The 13,339-nt window shown below is 58.5% G+C and overlaps 1 protein-coding gene across 1 annotated transcript; it reads right to left on the bottom strand.

The window, feature by feature from the left end:
• Window positions 1-857: 857 nt before the first annotated feature.
• TMEM119 (transmembrane protein 119) lies at window positions 858-6,624 on the bottom strand. Its single transcript, XM_016208741.2, has 2 exons — window positions 6,551-6,624; window positions 858-2,870 (listed from the first exon to the last, which is right to left on the bottom strand). Exon 2 carries the CDS (start codon window positions 2,856-2,858, stop codon window positions 2,025-2,027), a length of 834 nt encoding a protein of 277 aa, XP_016064227.1. The 5' UTR covers window positions 2,859-2,870; window positions 6,551-6,624; the 3' UTR covers window positions 858-2,024.
• Between the last annotated feature and the right edge of the window lie 6,715 nt (window positions 6,625-13,339).

Genomic DNA, 13,339 nt, shown 5'->3' on the forward strand with positions numbered 1-13,339 from the left:
AATGCACTTCCCAGCCACACCCCAGCAGGAGCTCAGGGACAAGCAGAGAGTTGGTCACACCCAGAGAGGCTGAGTGATGGTCCGAGCCACACAGCATCCGGACTCAGTGTTTGTATTCAGTTCTCCCTAAGTTCTTGGGCGGGAGCTGGTCTGGGCTGAGAAAGGGAGGGCCCTTCCCCACTGAGCCAGACAGAGGCCACTGTGTGTTATGAAACCCAAACCCGGGCCCCCTCCGGATGGCTGTGGGGTCGGAGGAGGAGAGGGGCGGCAGGGGGATGGCCTCCCTGCCCCCATCGCCTCGAGGATCCAGCACATGCTCCCAGCCCAGCCGCATCTGGATTCCAGCTGGCAGCTCCAGGGCAGGGGGGGGCAGTGGCCGCAGGAACTTGCCATCAAAGGCAAGGAGGAGCCTGGTGGCCACGGGACAAAGGCAGAGCTGCCTTCAACCCCAGGCGCCAGCAAGGGTGCGCTGGCAAGGGTTCGTGGCGAGTGTGGCATTGTCCGGGGCGCCCATCTCACCCTCGGCCACTCTGCAGGGGCCTGGGAGCCCCTCCACTGCTCATGTCTCCCCGGAGAAGCAGAGAGGTGGGTGGCTCCCCTGTGGCCACAGTAAGGAGCAGAGGCACCCATGGAGCCTGGCTTGTGGCCACAAGTCAGGGCCGGTGCTCAGCCTTGGGGGCACAAGCTACCACCCCCATTCCCCTGGGACACCCATCTGTCCTCCCTTTCCAGCCCCTAGGGCCTGGATGACGCATCTCCCCCAGAAAGATGCCCCACCCCCATGGAACGGCCCAGGGGAAATGCCCCCCATCTCCCAGGGGACTCGTGGGGTCGCCCCCGCAGAAAAGCATGGAGACTCAGCGGGAATAAAGGTTTATTGTGCTGGTTCGTTACAGCTCAGCACCTGGAGCGTCACACAGAGGTTGGGGGGCCCCAGGCAGAGGGACAGCGAAGAGGATGCCCCAGGGCCTCCCCAAATCAGGACTGCTCCCTCGTTGAGGACTAGAGAAGGCTGTGTGTGGGCGGAGGGTTGGGGACAAGGGCCCCCCTGCTCCAGGCTAAGCGTCAGAAACCCTCCCCCACACCCTCAGGCTCCCCCCAGCGTGGTCTCTGCACACACAGCCCCCCACTTCTAGGCTGCTTGGGAGCCTGACAGAAAAGATTTAATCCATTTGCCCCCTCCCCACAGCAGCAGCAGGCTGAGTCCTCACGCCCTGCACCCCAGACCAACCAGACACTGCGGGGCACCTTCGGGAGCATTGAAAGCAGTAATTTCCAGAGTGTGCTCTGAGCATTTTACACTGTAGCTGCTAAAAAAAAAAATGAAAAAGTACTCCCCGGTCAAAAGCAACTTGGGAAAGGCTAAGTGAAACCAGATTCCACGGGTCCTTGACTGCAGGACTTGTCAGAGCCCTGGGGTACTCTAAGGGGGGGGTTCGGGGAGTAGAGAGGCAGCGTTTCCTCTTTCATTGGACTCTAAAATCTTTTCTCCGCAGGGTGCCTCAGGGAACCCAGTTTGCGAAATGCTCATTTTTCGTACCTGTCGTGAGGCGTGCAGGGGCCCCTCACAGAAGCTTCCAGATTAACCAGGCCACTTCTGCCCCAGCCCCAGGCGCATCCATATCTCCCATTTAAAGTCTTCCAGAACTCCTAGTTAAAGTTTTACTTTTCTACCTCGATGAAAAGCAGAGACGCTGGCACTGTCACGAGGGACCTGCGAAGCGTGTTTCCGAATTGACTTGGCTGTAAGAGGGACACATCCCCAGCCCCACCCCCCAGGAGCTGTGCTTTGGGATGTCGCCCTTCAGGGCCGCAGGGGCAAATGTCCTAGAACTTGGTGAGGTTCCCGGGGTCCCGGGGTGGACAGGGGACCAGTGTCTCTGTTCGCTGTAGGATCGGGACACGCTAGGATTTGCAGCTGGGGGTGGCCAAGGAGGGGACATCAGGAGCATTATGGGCCTTGCTACGCCCAAGGAGGGGACCACTAGGGGTCCGACAGTCAGGGCCACAGCCCTGGGGGCCTGTTAGACACTAGGGGTGACACTGCCACAAGCACAGGGGCTTTCGGGGTGGCCAGCTGGGTCCCCAGCTTCATGGGCTAATGAAGGGGCCGCTTCTGGCTCCCCTGGGCCTTCACGGGCCCCCACGGCTCCCTCTGCCACCACCGAGCATGTTTCCTCCGGCACCGCTGGCTTCTCCACCGGGCCCCCACAGCCCTGGGCTTCGCGGTCCTCCTCAGGGCCACCCGCCTCCTCTTCCTCCGTCCCCCCGGCTCCGTCCCCGGCGCACGGGGCCGCCCTGGTGGGGGACTTGAGGTTCTGGGTGGCGGCGAGGATGTCAGCCTGGAGCTGCTGGGAGGAGTCCAGGGCCTCCTCGGGCCGGCCCTCGGGATCCCTGTCGGGGACCTCGCAGAAGGCGTGGGGGCCCCCGGCCCGGTCACTCTGGTCCACGTACTTCTTCTTGGGGAAGGACGAGGGGTAGTAGGCCGAGGCCTTGTGCTTCTGGCGGGTGATGAGGGCGGCGCAGACGATGAACATGGTCAGGAGGACCAGGGAGCCCACCACGGCGATGAGCATCGCGTGCTGGCGGAAGAAGTCCACGAGGCCGTCCAGGAGGTTGGTGGGGGGCTGGGGGCCCGCCAGGGGCGTGGGCTGGGGCCCCACCGACGTGAGGCTGAGGGCCGGGGTCCGGGGCGGCGGGAGGCTCGGGGAGGAGGCTGAGGAGTCATCAGCCTCCCCACTGCCCCCCATGTCCTCCAGGAAGGCGACCTGCATGGGCACGGAGTGGGCCACCGCGGTCAGGGCCCTCAGGAGCAGCAGCAAAGCCACGATGAGGCTGGGGGCCACGGCAGAAACCATGCTGCCTGGGACCTAGGGGGAATCGAGGCCGCAGAGAGGTCAGGGTGGGGGCTCCAGGGTCTCAGGGGACCCCCAGGGGGTACAGGAAACGCGCAACCTATTCTAGCAGCTGCTTCCCTTCCCCAGGCCTGAGCCTCCCCACCGTACACTGGACCCCATTCCTTCATATGTCCCCCAACTCCACTCTGGGGTCCTAGAGGGCAGGGGCTGAATCTTACTTATCTCGGCACCCTCGGTGTTTTGCACCATATCTGGTATACAGTAAGTGCCCCATAAAGTATCTCGACCAACTCGACTGAATTAATAATAATAATTTACCCCTTTACTGTTTGCCATGTGCCAGGTTCTATTTTAAGTTTTTTTTTCATGGAATTTCTCCTTGAATCTTGAGAACCACCCGATGGGACAGGTCCTCTTATTACCCCATTTTCCAGGTATGGAAACTGAGGCTCAGAGGGGTTCAGTGACTTGCCAAGGAAGAGCAGGGGTTTGAAGATGGCAGGACTGAGTGAGAAACTGAGTAACTCACTCCCCAGCAGCCCCTAGGGCCTCTGTGGCCCCCTTCCCTTCTTGGAAGATTCATAGGTTTTGAAGGCTGCACACTTTCTGACCTCAGGAGAGGGCCTGCACGCCAGGAGCATGCTGGGAGCATCTTCCCCTTGACTGACCTGCACCTCGAGGCTCAAAGCAGGACCTGGGGGCAGTAGGCCCCCTGAGAACCCCAGCCTGACCCAGTGGAGGGCACAGGACCCTGACATTGGGAAAAGCCTTAGGATCCCCTGTCTGAGGCCCTCTCTCAGGGAACTGAGGTGGGGAGACAGAGGCCCAGAGAGGGCAAGGGGCAGGCCCAGAGCCACACAGGAAGGTCCTAGGCTCGAGAAGGGAGTCAGGTTTCCAACACCCTGACTGCAGGTCCCCTTGAGTGCCTGGGCCCAAAACCCTGCCTCTTAGACTGGTGATGTACCGACCTCATGGTGACTTTGGGAACTCAGGAAATGAGTAGGAATGACAGCAGGCCATTGAGTGTCTTATTCCAAGTGACCTGGGGCCTCCCAATTAAAATGTCATTGGTTGAAATAAACTGTACTGACACGAATTTGGACAAACTGGCTGAGACGGCAACAACAACAGCTAGTTCCAGGACATAAAAGAGGCAGCACTGCTCAGGGGTCATTGTTAATGAGCTGGTCATTGCACCTTCCCCGCAGGCCGTTCGCCAGAGCCCTGCAACCCTGCAGAAGCCCTGGGCGCTGGCGCTATCGCTGTCTCCGTTTTCAGACGAGGAAACTGATGGACAGGGATTTGCCCAAGGACACACAGATGGTTAGGTGTCAGAGTGGGAAAATTCTTCTGTGTGCCTCCAAGAGCTCGTTCTATCTATCTATCTATCATCTATCTATCAATCATCTCTCATCTATCATCTCGTGTCCAGGGCTGGCCTCACATCCCCTGGTTGATGTCACCTGTCACTGGAAGAAAGATTTAATATGCTACATGAACTTCAGGAGCCTTCCCTGCCCTCCTCTCTCTGACAATTGTTGGCAAAGATTCCTACAGACAGCTCTGATCTTGGGGTCTTTGTCTCACCAGTCCCCACCCTGCCTCTACCTCCAGTCAAGCCCCAGAAGGGACCTTTCATGGTGGCAGCTGAAGCTTTTCACCATGACCAGCGGTGGCTGGAGACCAGGGGTTTTTCCCAGGGGTCCGACTGTGGGATTCCCTCACTACAGGTCTGTAGGCGGCAAAGGGGGGAGGCCGGTTAGGCCAGGATTCGAATCCTGGCTCCATCTCCGCCCTTCTGGGCCTCGCTTTCCCCATCTGTAAATTGGGGGCGTGCTGGGGAGGTGACCACAGGTCCTGCCTGGCACGGAGTAGCCACTCACAGAGGAAAGGTGGCATTCGGGAGCGGCCGAATTGCTACCCCAGCAGAGCTCCAGGGTCAGCCAACATTTTCCCACCGATGTCAATACATGATTATCCTCACGTGATGTGTGCATTTGCTCAGTATCTCCCCCACCTGCAGGGCAGGCCAACTGTTTCACCTCATTGTGTGAAATCTCAAGTCTGATCACCGAGGGGTCTAGGAACATACACACATGTGCACGCACACACACACACGCATGCACACGCACACACACATGTGCACGTGCACAGCAGAAAGCTGGACAGAGGAAAGTGCTCCCTCCCCTGAAGTTTCGGGTGAGGGACAAAGGATAAACAGAGAGGCCACGCAAACAATCTCTGGCTCACAAAGGCCGAGACCCCGACTCTCAAGAGGCCCCACACCCCACAACCCCTCTTGGCTCCCCAGGAAATGTGCAGGCAACGTGTAGGCGCTGGCCTGGCCTCACAGGAGATGACTGTGACCCTACATGATGAGCCCCCTGCCCTTTCTGGGCCTCAGTTTCCCATCTGTAGAATGGGCTCACTGGCTTGGGCAGTGAAATGGTTGTAGCCCATCAGTTGCCCTACCTTGTTCCTGGGTCCTATTTTTTTCCAGGACTCAGGAACTCACAGGCAGGCCATTAAGAGCTGGGGTCAGGCCAACCCTTTCATTTTACCCAGAGGAAACTGGGCTGAAACTGGGATTAGGCTGCTCAGGGTTGCACAGCCTGTGGGAGTGGAGCCCTGAACTTCGAGGCCACTCAGAATACCCCGCAGGAGGCCGCTTTCCAGCTGTGTGTCCAGCGCTTCATCTCCGGGCCTCGGTTTCCACATCTGCATAGTGGGGATAAGGGCCACCTCCCTGGACTACTGTCAGGATAAGAAACAGCAGTGCCTGGGGCACAGTGGGTGTCATTAGTGGGCCCACATGATGAACCAGGACCCCCAGCTTGGACCAGGGCCTTTCTTTAGAGTCTGTCACTCTCAGAGTTTACTGTTTTAAAATGTGATGGCCCCAGCTGAGGTCAGGGAGATGCCAATGATGCAAAATCCACCCCTAAGACCCAGGTACCCCAAGACCCGAGGCCGAGGGGCCACAGCAGCTGCTCCACCCCCACCCGGAGACTGGTAGCCAGAGGGGAAGAGCGGCCCACAAAAACCTGGCTTCAATTAGTGGCCTTTGGGGGAGGGGGTCTGGCTGAAGCCTGTAGCCCCTGCTCTGGGGCAGCCGAGGACAGGGACCTGGGCCCCTTGGAGGGAAGACCCGGGGAGGGACGGGGGTCCCGAAGGCTCACAATACACACACACATACACACACACACAAAGAACAGCAGCAGCCTGGACACACAATACATATACAGACACACAACAGATCACACGGCCCACCAGCACAGATCCACAGACAACATACACGGTCCCCACGGACACACGAGCTGATTCTCCAACAACACATGCACATCCACAACCCCCTGTCACACCATGGATCCCCCCCAGACGGGACAGTCCCAGTCCACATCACCTTCCTGCTGATCCTGGGAGCAACCCCTGTGGCTCCCACTTTCAAGAGCACATCCCCCTGAGCAAGGCCACATGGCACACACACAACATGGCACACAGGGGCACAGGAGGCCACACACACTCTGCTCCCTCACCCTCAGCACACATCACACACTACACAGCACCCAGCCCACCCTCAAAACTCACCCGCACTTAGAGACGCCCCCTAAAGCGCTCCTGCTGGCCCCCAGTCCCTAAACTCATAAACACCCCTAGGCTCCCCGGACAGAGGAGGGGACCCCAGGACTCACCGGTCCCTCCGCACACAGGCCGGGGCTCCGCCAGGTGGAGCGAGAGAGAGTCGGTGGCAGTGCCCGCTGCTCCGGGCTGGCCGCCCCGCCCTCCTCCCGCCCCTGCGCCCTCCCTCCTGGCTGCGGGGCCAGCTTGATTTCATTAGGGTTTGGGGTGGGGACAGGGGGAGGGGTGGGGCTGCGCCGGGCCACACACATCCCCCCTCTCTCACACTCCCGCGGGCGCCCCTCCACCCTCCGGAGAAGCCCAGATGGGGCACTTCCTCCCCGACCACGGTCCCCAAGGCGGGCTGGGGCGCACAGACAGGCAGGCGGCCCACAGCGCCTCCCCCAAAACAGCAGCCTGGGGTCTTGCCCCTTCAGAAGAAGAGATCAGGAGGCTCGGAGGCCCCTGGAAGTGAGGGGGAAATTCCCAGTCCTTGGTTCCAGTTGTGACTCAGGTTTTCCAAGGGTCGGGGTGCAGAGTGGGAGTCCGGGTGTAAGACAGAGCATGAGCTGAGGCCTGATGGACAGTCCCGGCTGGGCCAGGGAACAAGTTTTGAGCATTCGCTGTCTGGCCCTGGTCCGGCCCTTGCCTCCTCCAGGCCTCAGTTTCCCCACTTGCAGGGGTGGGTGGGACGCTTTCTGGGCTCCCTCTGGCTCAGACATTCTAATGGCCTCACACTACCCCAAATGGTGTGGCTGGAGCAGGAGCTGTGGCCCTATTTCACAGATGGAGAAAGTGAGGCAGGGTGAGTCCAAGTGGCTCAACCAGGGGACTGCAATAGGTCAGTAGTAGTCCTGGAACCAGCACCTCTGGCTGACCTGAGGAATCCAGTGGTCAGTGGCCCCTCATTCATTCATGACTCATTCATTCAGCAAATGAACGTTCTAGATGTTCTTAATAAACTCCTACAGTGCACCAGGTGCTGTGCCAAGCAGGTCTCAGAGGTGAACCAGACACAGCCCAGCCCTCAAGGAGCTCGAAGACTTCCAGGGAGAAGGGCACATACATGAATTACTTTTTTAGAAACAGAAATGGGTTTGTGGTAGTAGAGAGGCCAGGCCAAGGGCTCGGGGACCCCAGGGCAAAGAGAAGTCGAGTGTGACCTGCGAGGCACTCCAGGTGGAGGGACCAGCATGGATAAAGGCCGAGTGGCTGTAGGGTGACCTGGACAGAAGGAGGGAGCGGGTAATGAGGGCTGGGGAGTTAGCAGGAGCCGGGCGAACTTCTCAGAATGTCCTTCATCCAGCCTAAGACGGTCCGTTCTGTGCACAGAGCAGCCCCCACAAGGAGCCCAGGACCCAGAGGCAGTCAGGTCGGGGTTCAGATCCTGCCTCCACAACACCCGGCCCCACATGGAGCCTCTGAGGAGGGCGGTGGAGGGCGTGAGCGTGCCGGGCAGTATGGAAGCATTGGCCAGGGCCCGAGTGTATGAGCTTCCCGTTGCTGCTGTAACTAATGCCCACGCGCTTAGTGGCTTCAGACAACACACATTTCTTTTCCTACAGTTCTGGCAGCTAGGAGTCGGCGATGGGTCTCCCTGGGCTCAACTCAAGGTGTCGGCAGGGCTTCCTCCATCCTGGCATCTTCAGGGGGGACGGTCTGTTTCTTTGCCTTTTGAAGCTTCTAGAAACCACCTGCATTCCTCGGCTCACAGGCCTCTTCTTCCATCTTCACAGCGGCTGCCTGTCACCCCACCATCTCTCTGGGTCTCTCTTCCAATCCCTCTTCCACTTTGAAGGACCCTGGTGATGACACTGGGCCCACCCAGATAATCCAGGGTAATCTCCCCATCTAAGACCTCAGTTCAGTCACACCTGCGACTCCGTTTTGCCATGTGAGGTGACATATTCATACAGGTTCCAGGGACTGGGATGTGGACATCTCTGGGGAACGGGCATTATTCTGTCTCCCACATCGAGGTTGAATATTGTGCTTGTTCCCCGGAGAACTGGAATCACCTGCCCTCCAAAGCGCTGGGTTCCTCCTCCCATAGGGCCTCCCACTGCTCAGGCTCCATAAGTGCTTGGGGAGAGGTGAAGGGATAACCGAAGCCCATTTGACAGGTGAAGAAACTAAGGCTCACGGCAGCGTGACCTACTGAGAAGCAACAGCATGTTGAGGGTCAGAGCCCCTTCTTCACTGCCTCCAGCTGCCCAATTAAAGGGCTATCGGACCATGTCAACATACACACCCGCACACAAAGACACACACGCTCACCTTCAGCCAACCCACAATCCCAACCCACAATCTGAGGTCAGAACAGCAAAATATCAGCCACTGATGGGAGGGAAAAAAGGATCCAGAAGTTCCAGCCCCAGCTCACACATCAACTGTGGGTGGCTGGAAATCCCTGCCCCTCTCTGGGCTGCAGCTAAATATGGGGTCGGACTACATGTCTGCCACAGCCTGCCAGCACTGTTTCCAACACTGTGACATTCGGTGTCACACCCTGGGAGACAGTGATGAACAAAGGCAGAGTTTGCAAAGTAGAGGTGAGACCTGCAGTAATGTAAACCAACAAGTGAATATCTAACCGCAAACTTGGCTAAGAGTTGGAATGAGAGCTCAGGGGCTGTGGCAGGCTAGCGTGGGGGGGGACTAGTCTGGTCCCAAAGGTCTTGGAGGCTTCCATGAAGAAGTGATAGCAGAGTGCTCTTGAAGACGAGGAGGAGATATTTAGGAAGCCAAGGGTGCGAGAGGATTCCCAGCAGTGAGAACAGCACGTGCAAAGGCCCTGAGGTAGACGGGAACCCAGCAGCTTTAGAGTAGTTTCTGAAGATTATTATTGAGTGAGAGGAGATGAACCAGCTCTGCAGGGACCAGAAACTTTGCCTATTTTGTGCACTGCCTTCACTCCAGCATCTAAGACGGTGCCTGGAACATAGTAGGTGCTCAATAAGTGCTTGTTGCTGTGTGAATGACCACTCTGACCTCCACTCTTGAATTCCCACATTTTGACAACATAAAGCTCTGAGATTTTGCTTCAGCCACTCCTTGGCCTTCCCGAGGGTCTCACATTCCCTAATTCCAGGACCTGTTTCAGGGCGATCTCCACGACCTGCACTGCCAGGTCCCCAAGGAGGCACAGGCAGGTCTGTGGCAGGCAGCAGGCCTGGCCACTCGCTTGCAACCTGTAATTTCGGAGGCAGAGAGCAACGGGCCCTCTGCCCAGCCTTGAAGCCATTCAGAGGCCTCACCCTGGGCCTACCATGCAATTAGCAGCCATGACCCCCGCCCTGCAGAACAGCCACGGCCCAGGAGGCAGGAAGGGCCAGGCAAGACCCACCCTCCTCAAGTCTCTGCCAGGGTCTCCCCAGTTGGGCCCGAGGCAGGCCGCCTGGCCCACCACAGTCCCCAGCTCCAGCTTCTCGTGGGCTCAGAGCCCCTTCTAATTACACAGCTCCTGGGGCCACTGGGGCCTGCGCTCTGGGAAAAAATAGCCCAATTCTTTCATGTGGCCAGAGAGGCCGGGGCTGCGGCCCACAGGCCTGGCCTGCAGAAGGACACCAGTCAGCAGCCTCCCGCTGGCTGCTCCAAGGAGGCAGAGTGGGCCTCATCCACGCAGGCCAGAGCTCTGGGTGTGCTGTGAACCTCCCTGGGCCTCAGTTTCCCCACCTGTCAACTAGAGATGCTCACTTATTTCTCAGCTAGTCCCCAGCTGCCAAGCCCAGAGAGGTGCTGCCACATCTCTGCTCAGGCTGTTCCTCTGCCTGAAGGATCATCCTCCAAGCTCCTCCCCTCACCTGACCACCTCCCTCCACATCCCTCGGCTCAGTCATCACCACCTCCAGGTAGCCCTCCCTGAACCCAACCTCTGGGGAAGGAGATCAGCAGCCTCCTCTATGTTCCTACGCCCCAGGCTCCCCACTTAGAGCGCTGAGCATATGGGGCTGTAGTGTCCTATTTACATGAGTCTCCACACCGTCCACTTCTCGGGTCCAGAATCGGGGCCTTTTCTGTCAAGTATCCCTAGCACCAGTGCCTGCAACATAGTAGGTGCTCAATAAATTTCCTCCACCGGCTGAACAACTCTAGTCCCACCTGCCCATGTTACAGATGGGGAAACGGAGGCACAGAGAGGGGATACACTGACTATTTTGCTCTGCACCAGCTCCTGCAGGGGAACAAGACAGCCCCTGCCTCTGCCTCGGGGCCCTCCTTGCAGAGGAGACAGACAAAACACAAGCCAGCTGAGAAGGTTACCCAACACTGCAAAATGCTATCAGGGGGATTAAAAAGTTGAGAGAGGGGGATGCTAGCAGGCGCTCAGGCAGCTATTTCAGCAATTGTGGCCAAGGATGTCCTCTCTAGAGAGATGTCTTAACTAACACCTGCAGGATAAGAGGAACTTCTCAAGGAGCAGGAGGAAGAGCTTCCTGGGCCAAGGAAACAGCAAGTGCAAAGGCCCTGAGGTAGGGAAGGGCTTGGCATTAGGCCTCCTCCAGGGAAATGAGACTCAGTGCCGATGCGTTCTCACCAGGGAGCAGTTGGAGCTTGGAAATCGGGAGCATTAGCTCCTGCTTCTGCCCCTCACGCACCGTGTGACCTGAGCCTCAGTTTCTCTTCCTGCACCAGAGGTCAGCAGAGGCCCCTCCTCCAAGCTCTGTCTGTCTATGATTCTAAGTAAATTTTCCACTTGTTTCCACTGGTTTGCCCACCCCCAGCAAACACCCGGATGCTCGCCCGCCACTGACTGGGGAGAAAAAAGCCAAGCACCGGGGAGCACAGTCTCGCAGTTTTTATTACATTAACCAGACACTTCCCGGATGGCCCAGAAATCTCACTCCTAGGTCTTTCTACACGAAAACACACAGCCACACAAAACCAAAGCTGCCCATAATGGCTTTATCCAGAACAGAAAAAAACTGGAAACGACCCAAATGTCCACCCACGGAAGACCAGACGAGCAGACTGTGGTACGTCCAGCCGGTGGAAGGCGCCGCAGCAGCGAAAGGAAGAGCCCGAGACATACGGCAACGCAGGTGACCCCAGGGACAGGCCCAGCGAGCGAAAGGACCGGCCCGAAGGAACACGCGCTGGGCGAGGCCACTTACAGGGCCTGGAACAAAGGGGAAACTAAGCTGTGGGGACAGAAGTCCAAACAGCAGTCCCCGGGGTACTGCCTGGAGAGGGGCGCAGGGCAGCCCTGGGGCTGGGGCTGGGGCTGGGCCTGGGAGGGCGCCCCATCCAGACCTGGGCGCCCCATCCAGACCTGGGCTCTTAGGGACACACCAGGCCGCACACCTCGGCCACGCGCACTTTCCCTAGGTTGGGACTTCGCTAAAGGTTTTCTTAGACGAGTAAAGAACCCTCATCCCTCCTTTTCGGAGGGTCTGGGGAGGGGGGACCAGAGCCCGTAGGGTCCGGGCCAGCTGCGCTGTGCTGTAAACATTTACATTCCCCAGAGCCCGACCTGGGAGCCCGCGGGGAGGGCAGGAATGTAAACACCCGCAGGCCCGGCCTCCGCCCCTGGGTGCCCAGGAGCCCCCAGCGCCCTTCCCACCCCACCCCCACCCCATCAGCGGAGGAATCCAGAGGGTGCTGTGAACTTCCTTTGCAGGTCTGTTGGCAGTGGGGGGCCTCTCCCCAACTTTGAGAAGGGGGCTGGCCTAGAGTGAGAAGTGGAGAGGGATTGGAGCTGAACTTCAGGGCCCTGAGTCACCCAAACACTCAGTGTGTCATCTCACATTTCTCCTGCCCTCCTTCCCTCTTTCCCTTCCTTCCCCGCCTCCTCCCTCCCTGGGTCCTTCTCTCTCTCTCTCTCTCTCCCCCCCTCCCCCTCAGCAGGTATTCATTGAGCACATACTATGTGCCAGATACTTTCCAAGCACTGGGGCTACAGCAGAGAACCACACAGATAAAAATAAAAAACCCTTGCCCTGGCTGGTGTGGTTCAGTGGTTAGTGCATCAGCCTGCGGACTGAAGGGTCCCGGGTTTGATTCCAACCGAGGGCATGGGCCTCCGTTGCAGGCTGGATCCCCTGGCCCTGGTCGGGGTGAGTGGGGGAGGCAACCAATCGATGTGTCTTCCTCACGTCAGTGTTTCCCACTCTCTCTGAGAAGCAATAAGAAAAAAAAAATCCTCAGGTAAGTATTAAAAAATAATAATAGAAGATCCTCATCCTTATGGAGCTTACCTTCTGGTGGGACAAGGTAGACAATTAAACAGATAACAGTGATGTATATCTGGCATGGCAGTCGGTGGCGTGGGGCACAGGATGGCACTGGGACAAAGGCCGGAAGGGTATGAAACAGTGACCCAGGGAGATGGTCAGGGGAAGAGCGTTCCAGGCACAGGGAAGAGCCAGTGCAAAGGTCCTGAGGTGGGTGTGCCTGGCATGCTCAAGGGCTGGGAAAGGAAAGGATCTGGCGTGCGGCTGGAACAGACTGAGCGAGGGCAGCGGGAGGAAGTGAGGTCAGAGGCCCGGGTCTGATCACAGGCGGCCTCTGCGAGCGTTTGCAGGGAGGGCTCTGGGCTTTTGCTGTGAGTGGAGGCCGGCCGCGGTTCCCTGTGTCTGTGAGACCCTTCCCCACTCTTCCTCTCCCTGCATCAGGCCCCTGTCCTCTATGCCCTCCCCCCACACATACCCTTTCTCTCGGGGACGCTGGCCAGGAGATGGCTCTGGGTCCCATCTCTGGAGAGAGGAAGGGGCTCCGCGTGAAGCCCCCACGAAGGCCATGAAGATCCCCAGCCCAGACCACCAGCTTCTGACTCAGTAGGACCAGAACCTTGGCTCCCGGGGGCTCCCGATGAACCACCTCCTCCTGGAGCTGCCACCAGTCCACCTTCTGCACCTGGGCCC

The sequence above is a fragment of the Miniopterus natalensis genome, chromosome 20 (assembly GCF_054644295.1).
Source record: "Miniopterus natalensis isolate mMinNat1 chromosome 20, mMinNat1.hap1, whole genome shotgun sequence".
Classification (NCBI taxonomy): domain Eukaryota; kingdom Metazoa; phylum Chordata; class Mammalia; order Chiroptera; family Miniopteridae; genus Miniopterus; species Miniopterus natalensis.